Below are 12,871 nucleotides of genomic sequence, written 5' to 3' on the forward strand. Positions count from 1 at the left end.
TACCATGACACAGCAGGGAAAGGAGATAAAAGAGATTTAGTTATGTCTCTTTAATACCTCAAAAGCCAGAAGGTAACAGAAAAAAACCCTGCTGTACATATTTTCAGCCCAATTTTATGGGACACTGAACAAACTGATTTTCAACTACTTGGGACCAGTTTGTCATGGGAAAAAAAAAATCAATATTATGGCATCTGGCTTTCTTCCTGGTTTAAACAGCCTGTCTTACTTATGGAAATGGATGGAGCTACAAGTTTGAAAGTAAGACAGGTCTGTTCTGGCTCTGCCATCAATCCCAGCTGCCTGTATACGGCCTGCAACTAACAACATACTGCTCCTGTGCTCTCTAACTGCTGGCATGTATTCCTTCCAAAAGGAATATCATCTGTTCCAGAGTATTTGGTAAATCACAGTGGAATTAAAAAGGGATGAAAGAATTGAAGGACATTCAAGTAGAGAGTATCTTGCATAAATTTTAATTGTCCAGTTTGCAGAAAACAGGAAACAGGCTCAGAAGGGAAAGAACACTTTTGAAACTCTGAAGTTGAATTCTGTGGCTTATACCTCCCTATCATTAGTTTCATCACCCAGTGTGCCCTTGGAGACTTCTGTGAGATACAAGGCATGCTGCAGTGCTACTTTGAGTGAGGAAATGTCAAACCTGCCACTATATTTGATAGGCTTACAAGAGCAGAAGTGGAATAAATGAGCTTTGATTTCACTTTATATCCAAGAGGAGATACGGATATAGAATAATGGCAAGGGCTTTGTGTGTAATGGCTGTTGTGAGAGCTGTCATGTACTGCAGTCATGAGCCAGAAAGTTTGGTAGCAGAAGCTGCCAAACACTTCAAAAGTAAAAATAGTCACTTTGAAAGATGAGGCTCTGCCTTCAGTTTGTTAATATGGACCAAATGATTATTAATTATTTGTTTCCCAACAAACTCGGTATTAAAGACAGCACCAGCTTTACAGTGACACATCTTCACTGACTCCAGAGACACCACCCAACTGCCAGATCACATCCAACAAATGTGAGCAACATTCCACCTTCCCAAACCAGTAAAAAGTTATCCTTGTTTGCATGTGAGATGGGAGGCAGAAAAGACAGTCTTCTGAAATGGAAATAATAAGGTCTATACTTGTTTATCTGGTTCACAGCTAGAATTACTCTTGACTCTAAAGGTATTACAAGCAAAAGTGAAAACTGTAATTGCATTAACCCAAGGACATCCCAAGATTATCAGATTTTCCAGCTACCACCACCAGAGGCTTATAAAGCAGTCGACTTAATCCATCATTATTGCTGAACTGTAGAAAATTAAAGACTTCTTAATTCTCAGTGTGACACATCCCTCTTCCCATGGGTAGTGAACTGTTTGCATGTGTACAGTGTTAGCCACTGAACCACCCCTGCAGCCCAAGATAATCTCTTGTAGGTTCAGGATTTCAACCCTTTTAAAATGAGGTGGAATCTAGCTCAAACTGCTGGATGAAACAGATTTAGGCCACTGTATTGAGAAAAAAAATACTCTCTCTGAAGCAAATTATGAGGCTATAAAGAATCATTAATTGTGGCCATAGTGTAGGAGACCTTTTATGCACCATCCTGTGTTATACACATTTAATCCAAACAGAAGTTTCCATTTGAAAAAAATCATGTTTTGATCTCCAAAATGCTGCAGGACAAGGTGGTTCCTCCCTTTAAAAAGGTATGAAAACATTCTCAGTAAACACCTCCTTGAAATCTTCTGTTCACTATAACATTAAAAAAAAAAGAATGCAACAAAAAGAAAACAAACAAACAAACAAACAAACAAACAAAAAAAAAAACAAACAAAAAAAAAAACCATTCCAGCCATTCACATATGCTTTCTTTGGTCTCTTATGACTGTCTCTTTGAAGGCTGGACTCACAGCCTGGAGCTAACAAGGACCTTTCCTTCCAAATAAAAAGAGGAGACAAGAAAATAATTGCTTTTATCTCAGCAATAGTGGACTGCAATCACACAATGTGCTATGGGCATGACTGACAGAGGCTGGGTTCCCACTGTGCCCAATTTGCTAAGGATGGCATCCTTTGACCACCACAGGACTCACTTAGTCCACAGTGAGGTGTGCCCAGAGCTCTGCTGAGCTCCAACCTCTCCACTACAAACTGACAGCCCTCACACCAAGATTTACAGAGGCTACAAGAAGGACATGGCCAGAAATAACTGTTTTCCCTTGACTGAAAAAATCAACACTTGCCCTCACATCAGAGTTCTGAAAGTTTCCATAGTGAGACGGGTCAGAAATAGAATTTTTAGAAGTGCTCCCAAACTGTTTTTAGCAACTGAAGATAAGTAGACTCCTGAGAAGCAGCAATGCCAGGTGGAACTGTTCCCCTCTTTGGACATTTTCCACACCCCTTAGAAGAGTGGGTACAAAGGCAAGTGTAAAGCACACAGCCCCAGGTCTCACCCTTTATACAAGAGGGGCAGTTCACATTTCAGAAACAGAACTTCCCTAAAGCAAATCAACTTTCCTAATACCACAGGATAGAAGGTAGCAATCAGTCATTCCCATTTCAGCTAATAAGAGTAAATTTTCTACTGTCTTGACTAATAGAAACTTCTGCCAAATGTTCTGTGCAGAACCACCAGCCAATGCTGGAAAGAACAGAAGGCTAGGCTGTCATTCCTTTAATTTCCTTTCATTTAAAACTCATTAATATAAATAAATTTGAAGCAGTTGGGGATCTAGCCAGCATTGAAACCCAAGCAATTTTATTTACAATAAATATCTGCTATCTTGGTGCTACACACTCAACAGGACAATGCTTAACACACTGTGATAAAGGTGATAAACACAAGCAGTGAATATTAAGAAAGATGAAGGCATCTGTAATCCATTCATCTTTAAAGAGAGAAAAAACAAGGTAACACTGTTCCACACAGCAATTAAAATCTGAACAGTTGGAGGAATAAAGCAAAAAAAATCAAGGCAGGCCTGTGGAAAGGGAGAGAAAGAATAAAACAAACAAACAAACAAACACTACCACAAAAATGCAAACCCACAGGAAACATCAGATGCACTAGTCCTATTAATAGCATAAAAGTCACTGGCAGATACTATCACCCAGGATTTGGTAATTAACTGAAGATACACAGATACAAGGGGCTCAAAAGTACAAAACAAATATGCTGCACAAACTGGCTCTTTGCAGAGAACCCAGTGTGCTTCCTACAAGGATACAGCATATAAATCAGCCAGCAGCACGTCCTGAGTCAGAGAAAACCTCCAGTTAAACAAATTCTGGAATCCCCACCATGACCCATTCACTTTTTACGTGTATGCCTATGATTTTTCCATGCAATGAGTAAAAACAACCTATCTGAAAGGCTTTTATAGAGAAATACTGCAAAGCTTAGTGCATGTGAGTTTCTAGGAAAATGAACAACACACTTCTGTGAAAACAGAATTTAAAGGTATCTACCTGGATTTATATTTTGGTTTAGTTTGTAACCCATCAGCATTATTCCCTAACAGTATTTCTTTGTGTAGAAGCATTCAAATAATTTTCTTTCTCATCACAGAAGGCTCTATGAACCTAACAAATAAACCAGTGTTGACATACGTAAGCCTAGGGATTTCCTGCACATTGCACATATCTCTTCTGGAGACTTGTTGACAAACACTCAAACAGGCTCTGTGTCTTTGGCAAGATCCATGTGGTACATTTTTTACCCCCTGATCTGTGTCATCTGTCATATAACCAGGTAGCACAGTAATTCAGTAAAAGGAAAGAAAACTAAAAAATGTTTCCACTTCTCCTTGCCAGTACTTATACATCACTATGTTAGTAACCACTTTCTGTCATTTCCTTTGGAAAATATTGTAATTCAGAAAAATGCCAAGCAACAGCAATAGGTCATCAGTGTAAATTGTAAATAATGATTGACTTTGTTCTAATTTTTTTTTTCCCAAGCATCCTTTTGCAATATGACATAGCCTGAGATGTCTGGTTAAAGGATTTAATTTTGCTCAATAAAGAGACACGAATTGGAAGTCAAAAGCTTTTAGAAATAAATTGGCATGCATGGGCTGTAGGAAGCTCTGCGAATATTGCGTATTTATAGGCCCATTTTTTTTCTAGATGGAGAAGAGCAAATAAATTACAACAAACAATTTATTCAACATGATGTTGTTTGTTCATTTCCAGAATGTGAAAATAATCAGAAATTCATGAACAAATCTATCAATTATTTTAATAAATCCAATTACATGCATTCTACCATTCACTATTCTAACTGCTCTGCTTTGCAGAGACAAGACTTACATAAATGGAACACTTGCTTTTTTCCATTACAAGCAATCAGTCCTGAGTCAGCTAAGTTCAAAATTTACCTTCTGTTTCAATGGAACTACTCCTAAAAGTAAAATATGTGCTAAAATAATGGTTTTTTTCCAAAACAAGGCAGCTTCAGTAAGTTAAGTACATGCTGACCCCCCTCACGGATCACTGCTGTAACAAGGTCTCTCATCTAACAACTTGAAGATGAAAAATGCACCATTTTCTTTTCCACTACTGAAGAAGCCTTTTCTCTCTGCTAAGGAAGGCCTTGTGGAACAAAGGACACCAAAGGCTGCAGGTCTAATCTGAGAAATCACCACATACAATAATATTTAGGGAAAACACACTGTTAGCATTTGCCCTGCAACAGTGGCAGCGCACTGCTGCACTAACTACACTGCACTAACTGCAACAGTGCATAAGGGCAAGGATTTTATAAAACTCATGGAGTTTAGAGGAGTTGAGTCCTAAATTTTAAAAGTATTTCTGTAGCTATCTATCCAGCCCACATTAGTGAAACAATGCAATTTTCAAAGTGGGCAGAGTTTCTGAAAGTGTTATCAGAGTTTCAGGGGAGGAGAGGGGATCAGGTCTTAGGAGCCATAGATTTTTCCTTGGTGGCAAAATTTTGAAACATGTTTTCCTCAGCTTTTCATTCCACAGCAGGTATAATAAGGACCTTGATCTTCAGTATTTTTGCTTTCCCTGTAGAAGTATTCTTAGTGTGGACATATCCCGTGCCCTCCTCAGGAGACTACTTGGGTGTCTAAAATTAAATGTTTATTGACGGAATGGCCTGATGTTCCACCGAAACAGACAGCACATGGAGGGCCTCCAGAAGTTCTCCCTGCAAGTCTTACTCTGTTCTGCTAAAATAAACTTTGAAAAATTGAATCTTTCCACCAGACCATTACCTAGGTCGTCTCATCCCAGGTGTTGCAGCTTTCCTCTGGCACTGGATCATATTGACTATAGGCCAACTTTACAGCAGACGTCTGCCAGAAAAGATAGTTCCACACTTCTGCCTGAAAGCCTTTTCCTTCCATCTACGTAGCTGTTGAGCTGGAAAAGGATTATTTTTCAGGCAGGTCAGCCCTGGATCCAGCTCACCAGATGGCTACACAAACAAGGGTGGCAGAGAAGGGCAGGGAGTGGGAGGGTGCAGGATGCAGCTAGAGGTGATGAAGGCTCTCAGTGCCAGCCTGCACATCAGTTGGCTTGCTGAAAGACATTTAAGTGATCAGATCATTTCATTCTTCAGCTCCTGGAGAGAAGCTTCAATCTTCTTAAGGGTCAGTATCAATGAGATGACATCTCTCCACTAATTTGGGGCCATTTAATTGCAATTTAAACTGCTAAGCATTGTCCTTTCTGGTTAGGACAGCTCCTTCTTCCTTTCACAGTCTTTCTTGAAGAACACATAATTGTTTCAGTATAGTGAGAACAGCATTAGAGTGACTTCAGGTACCCAAATACACCCAGCCTCCTTTAGAGGTGAGTCTACTAACATTTACTGCCAATGCAATTCAGTTTTGCCTATAGTGACTCAAGGACTATGAAACAAGGAGTAGAAAACAAAAAAATTTGTCAAAAATGCATTTGAAAAAAGGCATCCAGATTCCATTCATGAATATGTCAGCATTATAAATTAATAGTAAAGTGTTAGTCACTAGGGTGTCTGAATGATTAAAACCTTCTGGGCTTTGAAGGCATTTTCTCTGCTGGAATTTGTCAAATCCTGTTCAGTTCACCTTTGGGAGCACTTAAAAGACAAATAATGTTACATACAATCTGGTCACTGTAGATTCATTTCTGCTATTTTAACAAGTCTCTCTTCCAGAAAACAAAATCAACACCATCCAGAAAGTAAGCAAACAATCACATGCACAGCACCTGTCCATGGCCATCCGTCCCTCTAGTATTCCTGCTAAGTAGTATAGGTGGTACAATTTTAATAAATAACACGGTTTTTTTCAAGGTAAGAGTGAAAGAGAGATTCCTGCTACTTAAACTGTAACAGATATTGAGGAAATTAGAAGAGCTCTCCAGGGCAGAAATAGCATCATAAAGGTAAAATGAGCCAACACATTGTCACCTACCTTACGTTTATTTGTTGGGCAAACATACAAGTAGCTCAAAATAGTCTTCAGACCAACTTTATCATTCAGTTTCTCATATGTTGTCCCATAATCTGTTGACCTACAATTCAAGAGAGATTCTTATAAGTACAAACACTTAATCACAAAACCACAAGTCACTTGGCAGCTTTTCAATATAAGTCATGCTTTAAATAGCAGAATGGCTCTCCAGAGCTTTTTCAATGATTCATGTAGTATATAATGATACTTAATTATACACACACAACATCATGTGCGTGTTTATAATTTGCATTTAAATTAGATTAGGAAAAATTTAACCAGCATCTTCCCAAAGCATCTTAAACATGCACAATAAAAAATGATACATTCTGCATACAGAAGATAATGATTGTCAGAAATGCCAAATAGCAGACAGCAAGAGACTAAGGTTATCAATTCATCATCTACTCCAAGCTTGGACTGATTTTGTTAAGATGGCTCATGTCAGAATATCCCAAAGTACCTTCTCGGACACTGACTAGCAGAAAGGATGGTCACATTATTCTTGCTTTAAAAGGCACCATTCAGTAGAGAAAGTAAAATATTTTGGAAATGAGGGTTGCCCGTAAAAACACCGACTACATGTCTTGGGGAAGAACAAAAACTGTGAACAAATAAGACTGTCCAGTGTTCCTGAAGGAGTTACTCTTAACACGTGACAGGAACCAAGATCAATCATCAGCAGAGGTTTTCATTATGCAGCTCATGCTTGCCTGAATTCTGTCCCAGTATCCCAGAGATTTAGATAATGAGCCCAGCCCAGTAGAGCTGGCATCCATAAATTGCAGAAAGGAACAAATATCTGGGTAACAGACATTCAAAAGCATTACATATTCCTGTATCTCATCTGTAACATGTACAAATGTTCACTTGCAAGCAGTAATATGAATTTTCCCTTTTGCTAAGCACTCCAAGGCCAGACATTCTGAAGTAAAATCTTGGCACTCATTATTTGCAGGTTCTCTCCTATCAGGGCAAGACTGGCTAAATTCACAAAGGCATTTAAGACCTTTAATGATTTTTTTTTTTTTTTTTTTTTTTTTTTTTTTTTTTTTTTTTTTTTTGTGGAATATGGGGGGTGGAACATTTCTGAATCAAGTACCACATACCTACATTCATATTATAGCTTCTGGGATTTTAGATTTTGCAATTTTCAGATTTTGCATGAATAAAACAAGAAAGCAGCCACCAAAGGTTTTATCCATGAAAGATGAATTGCATTAAAACATGAATCTGCATTAAAGTTGAGTCTTTCTATTTAGGAACTTTATAGAAGCCTTTGTACATATCTGCCTGCTCATATAAAAACTGCCCTATGATTTATGTCTTTAGATTTCTCCTTCCCTCCAATAAGCACACACCCTCTGTGTGCATGTATGACCTTTGGTGTTTAGAACATTAACGGCAAATTCTCAGCTGCTGACTGATCTTTCCCTTTATAAGGTCATCTCTCTCAGGAGCACATATAAACTAACTGAGCTATTTCCTCAGAGGATTGAGGAGTAGGACAGTGTGCTGGTTGTTACTGTTACCAAATATTTCAGAGATGCTCCAGCATCTGGGTGAGGGGATCCACAGCAGGATGCTGAACACAGCCTGGCCAAGGATGGCAGCGTCCCTTTGTTACGTTGCCCCACCTCACCACCCAGTCTTATCAGAAATGAGTATTTCTGCTGCTCTCTGCCTAACCCCAAAAGCTACCCTTTGTGAAGTTTGAGCTGCCAAAGACATGCAAAGATAGTAAGGACTAAATCTGACATGCTGAGCTTGGAAAAATATATTGACAAAATAATGCTGCTTTTTCTTATACCAGCGATAATGAATTCAAAATGGGATCCTTCAAAAGGGGATAGGAGCAATGAAAATCTGAGACATAAAATTTGCTTTGAAATTGTTCAAGAAAGGCAGCCAGTACCCCTGCCACAACACAAGCAAAATTATGTCAACAGCCTATTGCAAATGGTAATCTCAGAATTGCCAGCCACTTCTTACTTCAAATCTCTAGGCAATTGTTTTGCATTCACAGCTTTATTTACAGGTAACACTCTATACAGACGGAAGCGTGTGCTTCTGTCAACATCCATAAAAGAAACCGAAAGATTTAAAAGCTTAGAAAAACATCATTTTTTTCAGATGAACGAATTCACGAGCAATCAAAGGAGCTACTATTAGATCTTACTCTCATTATTGTGTTCTAAACTGACAATAGCTACTCCTTCTACCTTCCCATTTACCATTTTTTTCTTTTGCACCACTTTACAATTACCCTTAATTTTAAGAGGGGCAGGGGGAGAGGGGGAAAATATTATATATATACAAGAGCAGATAGGCATCCATAAGTGTTTTAACACAAAGAAATGGTAATGTAAACATTTGCAGAGCAGTGGGAAAAAATAATTATATCAAAGGAAACACTGCATACATGGGAAGCCTCTGTTGGGACCTAACCCAGGCATACCACCAACCTGCATTTATCTTATTTCTTATATATATATATATATATATATGTATGTATATCTGCATATGTATACAAGCAGGCACTGATGAGCAGCCTACATAACAAGCTTTGTTTGTCTTATTAAATGGGTGTATAAAGCAGCATGAGACTCCTAACCCATAAAAACACATCAGCCATTGGATAGCCCAAGAAGCCAGCCTAACCTGGAAGAGCTGCAAAGACAGATGCACCTCAGCAGGGTGTAGGCATTAATGACAGAGCAGGATCAACAAATTCAATCCCAGTTATCTGAAGGGGAAAGTATATTAAGCAATCAATATTTCCACATTTTGTGTGGAAGGCTGCTCCTCTGAAGTTCTGCAGAGCGAAATCAGTTTTAGTTCATCTGTATAACATGAGCAAGCAAATGCCTGGAGAAATAATTGTAAAGCAGTAAACCCCTGGGTTTAGGACCTGCAGAGCAAAAATAAACTATGCCCTCTAAATAGCTACAGCTAATGGAATAACTATATGCAAATGAGTGAACAGTAAGCCCTATTTTATTGTGTCTTGTGTAGACACGTGTGTTGCAATGGTGTCTCAGATTGTTTGGGGGGAGAAGGGGGATGGGAGTGGTACGTTGTGGATGCCACTGAAGTGTAGAAGACAGTAGAAGAATAACATTCAGAAAATAAAAGTATTTAGATTCAACTTGGAACATCACACTTGTCCCACCATATTAGTTGTAATTGCTATCATTAAATCCCAAATTTTACCAGTAGCTGTTTAAAAACAACTCCCTATTTTTTCAGTAAAGCAGAAGACAATACAAAAAGATAAACATTTTCATGATTACTAGCTCATTTCACAGTATAAAAATGTAACAGAATTGTGAGATTGAAGCTCTGGCCTTCCCAGTAATAAATTAAAACAGAAGTAGAAACAAGTAGAATAATTTCTGTTTTGCAAACTATTTGCAAGAAAGCTGACATTTAAATAACTTCATTATTATTCATTGACAGGGCTTTTCCCTCTCCTCCCGTCAGGGTAAATGACATTTCTATTACAGTATTATAATAAACTCCTGCACATTTTAAATAAAGTCACTGAATTCCATTAGTCCACCTACTGTCATGAATATATCTCAATCCATTCCTACCAATATTTCACAATTATAACAGGCATTCTGAATCAAGCAGCAACATGAACCCTATGGAAATTTTCTTCTTTTGCAACAAGCACAGACTGACATTCAGAGTACTGTCAGTTTGAATATATAGATTAAATAAATTCTCCAGCAAGTTGCCGTTTCCTCCTTTCTTACAAATTTAAGGTTGCTCATAGTTATTTTATATAAAAATGCTGAAGACTTGAAGAATTGAACAGTTGATCATCTGGTCAGGAGGGCTTTTTTTTTTTTTTTTGCATCAAGATCTTTCTGGAATACTCCGTGAGAAAAAAAGAAAAAAACATTACTTGCTGACTTTAAGCTGTCTCATGTCACCTGCTTATTGAGCACAGCTTTTTTCCCATGTTAACAGATTAAGTTACTTGTTTTAACACACATCATTAAGAAGCAATCACTTTAATTGGCACCATTTACTTTTTTTTTTTCCCCTTTTCCCACCAGTTATGCCTGGTTTTCACATATTAACTTGACTGCTTCCCCCATGAGAGCACTGCACTTCATGTCCTTATTCCTCTCCTCCCTCCACAGTTTAATTTGCTGCTCTAACCCTGCTCCAAGTGGCAGCCAGGACCAGAAGCACCTGAACTGTGAGAGATGGGTTCTGGCCTTGTGCTCCTTCTGCACATGGATTTATCCCTGGCACAAGCCAGGCCTTTTTAAATTAAGCAATGACTATTAGATCTTGTGTTCCAACCTCACACATAACCGAGTTTGCCACCTGGTTTGCCTCCAAAGGGAATGGCCAGGTGAGCACAAGATTTGCCAGTTGCTATCGTATTAATCTTCCAAGAGCAGATTTTTGGAAAGAAGCCCTTCAGATCGCAGAAGGCAGAACCACAGAGCCACAGGCTGCACTAATAAAAGGCTTTCAAATGAACATGTTTTTGAATAAAGGAATAATTAAGACATTAAAAATTATCTTTCATGTCTGAATGCAAAAAATACTGGAGTTGGTAATTCTGAAGCAAATTTGTATTCCTGTATACAGTGTTTTAGGCCTGTTCGTAATCTCTGCTGTAGAGTTGTTGATATTTGCACTCTTTTTTTCTGGGGAGACTTTAAGGTTGAGGTGCAATTCCTTCATCTCTTAAACTGAAACTCTTTACTTTGGTTTCATAGCCATGTAGTAAAGCTTCCCATTGATTTTTGCCACATCACCATATTTCACAAAAGCTAGTAATGTCAAAGTCTTCTTCAACAGCTGGCCATTTATGTTCACATGTTCCTCCTGTTAATCCCTTCACAAGGCATTGATAGATATCACTTCTGGTCTAATGCCTCTTTTGATTTAACTCCTTCATGTGCAACCCTGCTATTTTTTTTCCAGAAAGTAATAATGCCTGATCTCAGTTTCTGAGGGTGAAACTTTTTTTTGTTTTAAATTTACTTCTTCATTTTCATAGAAAGTTACTTGTGCTTTGCAAATTACCTTGCTTCACCCAGACACTTCTCACCACTGTCTGTCATTTTAATTCATTGTATAAATAATTCCCCAAGGCTTTTCACATTTCTAATGGGATCTGTTTGCTTAGCTCATGGAGACTGACACATTTTGAGTAGAGTTATACAATTCCACCTGGAAGAGCAATTGCAAGATGTAAACACAGTAAGTCCTGTGTCCTTGGACAAAATTTCCATGTAGAAAAGAGCATCATTGTAAGATTTTGGTTCAAGAGGGCAGTGGTCTGACAGCAGTGCCAAGCCAAACAATTGATCAGCATTTCTTTAAATATCTGTAACAGCACTGGACATGTCACAACATTAAAACGCTTCAAATTTATCCAGACAGGTTGAAATTAAATTTTTTGACATCTCCAGCATAAAGAAAAATAAGGTATTTCAAAACTCAAGGAACCCACATGCCTCACACCCTAAGTGAACACATTTCTGATTACTTTTTTCTCATGAGGCCCCCAGCAGGCTGGCAAATAGTACTGTTCTCACTGTCTAGGTGGGTAAACAGAGGGAAAGACGAGATAACTAATCCTACATTTGAAGGAAGTCTGTGGCAGAGCCAAATTCAAGTCCCCTCAGGCTCCACCATCTTCCCATTCCATCCTGACAGTTTCAAATTTTCTATGGTTTCGTGAGTGTAAATAAGGATTGGAAGAAGTCTTGCTATCAATGGCAAAATTAAGAAATACAAAATTAGGAACAGTTTAAACAGGCATTTTAGAACAGATTCAAACCTCCATTTTGAAATTATTTTCTTCCAATCTGAGCTGTGGCTGTATGTTTTACACAAAATTAAATCATAAATTTCTATGAGTTTAATGAAATGTGTATTTTTTTTTCCACTCATGGGAAGAATTTTCTACTCATGGGAGGAATTCTACTTATTTTTTTCCACTAATGCAAAGAATTTCCTCATCATAAAATAAAGTTTCCCACCTGCAGAAGCCACCAAAAAGACTTGGAGAGGGAGTAAAAAAAATTACAAAGAAACAATAGGAAACTATTAAATTGACATTTCTCTGCATAATCAGTTAAAGTAATTCAATTCTCTTCTTTTCATTTTCAATCAACTTTTATTTGGAGTAATCTAAATGAACAGAAACCTACACACTCAAATTTCTTGTAATTTTTGGTTTAATACATTCAGCTGATTATTGCTATAAATAATTTAAAGATGTGACAAGCATGAAAAGCAGCTCATATGTTATCATCCAATCCCCATTCTAAATATTGCATTGGATAACTTTTCAAAATATTACCCAGTTCAGGCAGAAAGAATATAGGGGAGCGAGAGGGCCATGAGATGTCATTTGTAAGT

General features: G+C 38.0%; 1 protein-coding gene across 3 annotated transcripts in view; it reads right to left on the minus strand.

The window, feature by feature from the left end:
• LOC110473608 (VPS10 domain-containing receptor SorCS1) overlaps positions 1-12,871 on the minus strand; it is a 259,139-nt gene that overhangs the window by 136,764 nt on the left and 109,504 nt on the right. For all 3 annotated transcript variants that reach the window (XM_031505274.2, XM_077784683.1, XM_077784682.1), the window contains exon 3: positions 6,434-6,533. In XM_031505274.2, coding sequence (XP_031361134.2) covers positions 6,434-6,533 — 100 coding nt within the window. The remainder of the gene's footprint in view (positions 1-6,433; positions 6,534-12,871) is intronic.

Source organism: Lonchura striata, chromosome 7 (genome assembly GCF_046129695.1).
Source record: "Lonchura striata isolate bLonStr1 chromosome 7, bLonStr1.mat, whole genome shotgun sequence".
NCBI classification, from domain to species: domain Eukaryota; kingdom Metazoa; phylum Chordata; class Aves; order Passeriformes; family Estrildidae; genus Lonchura; species Lonchura striata.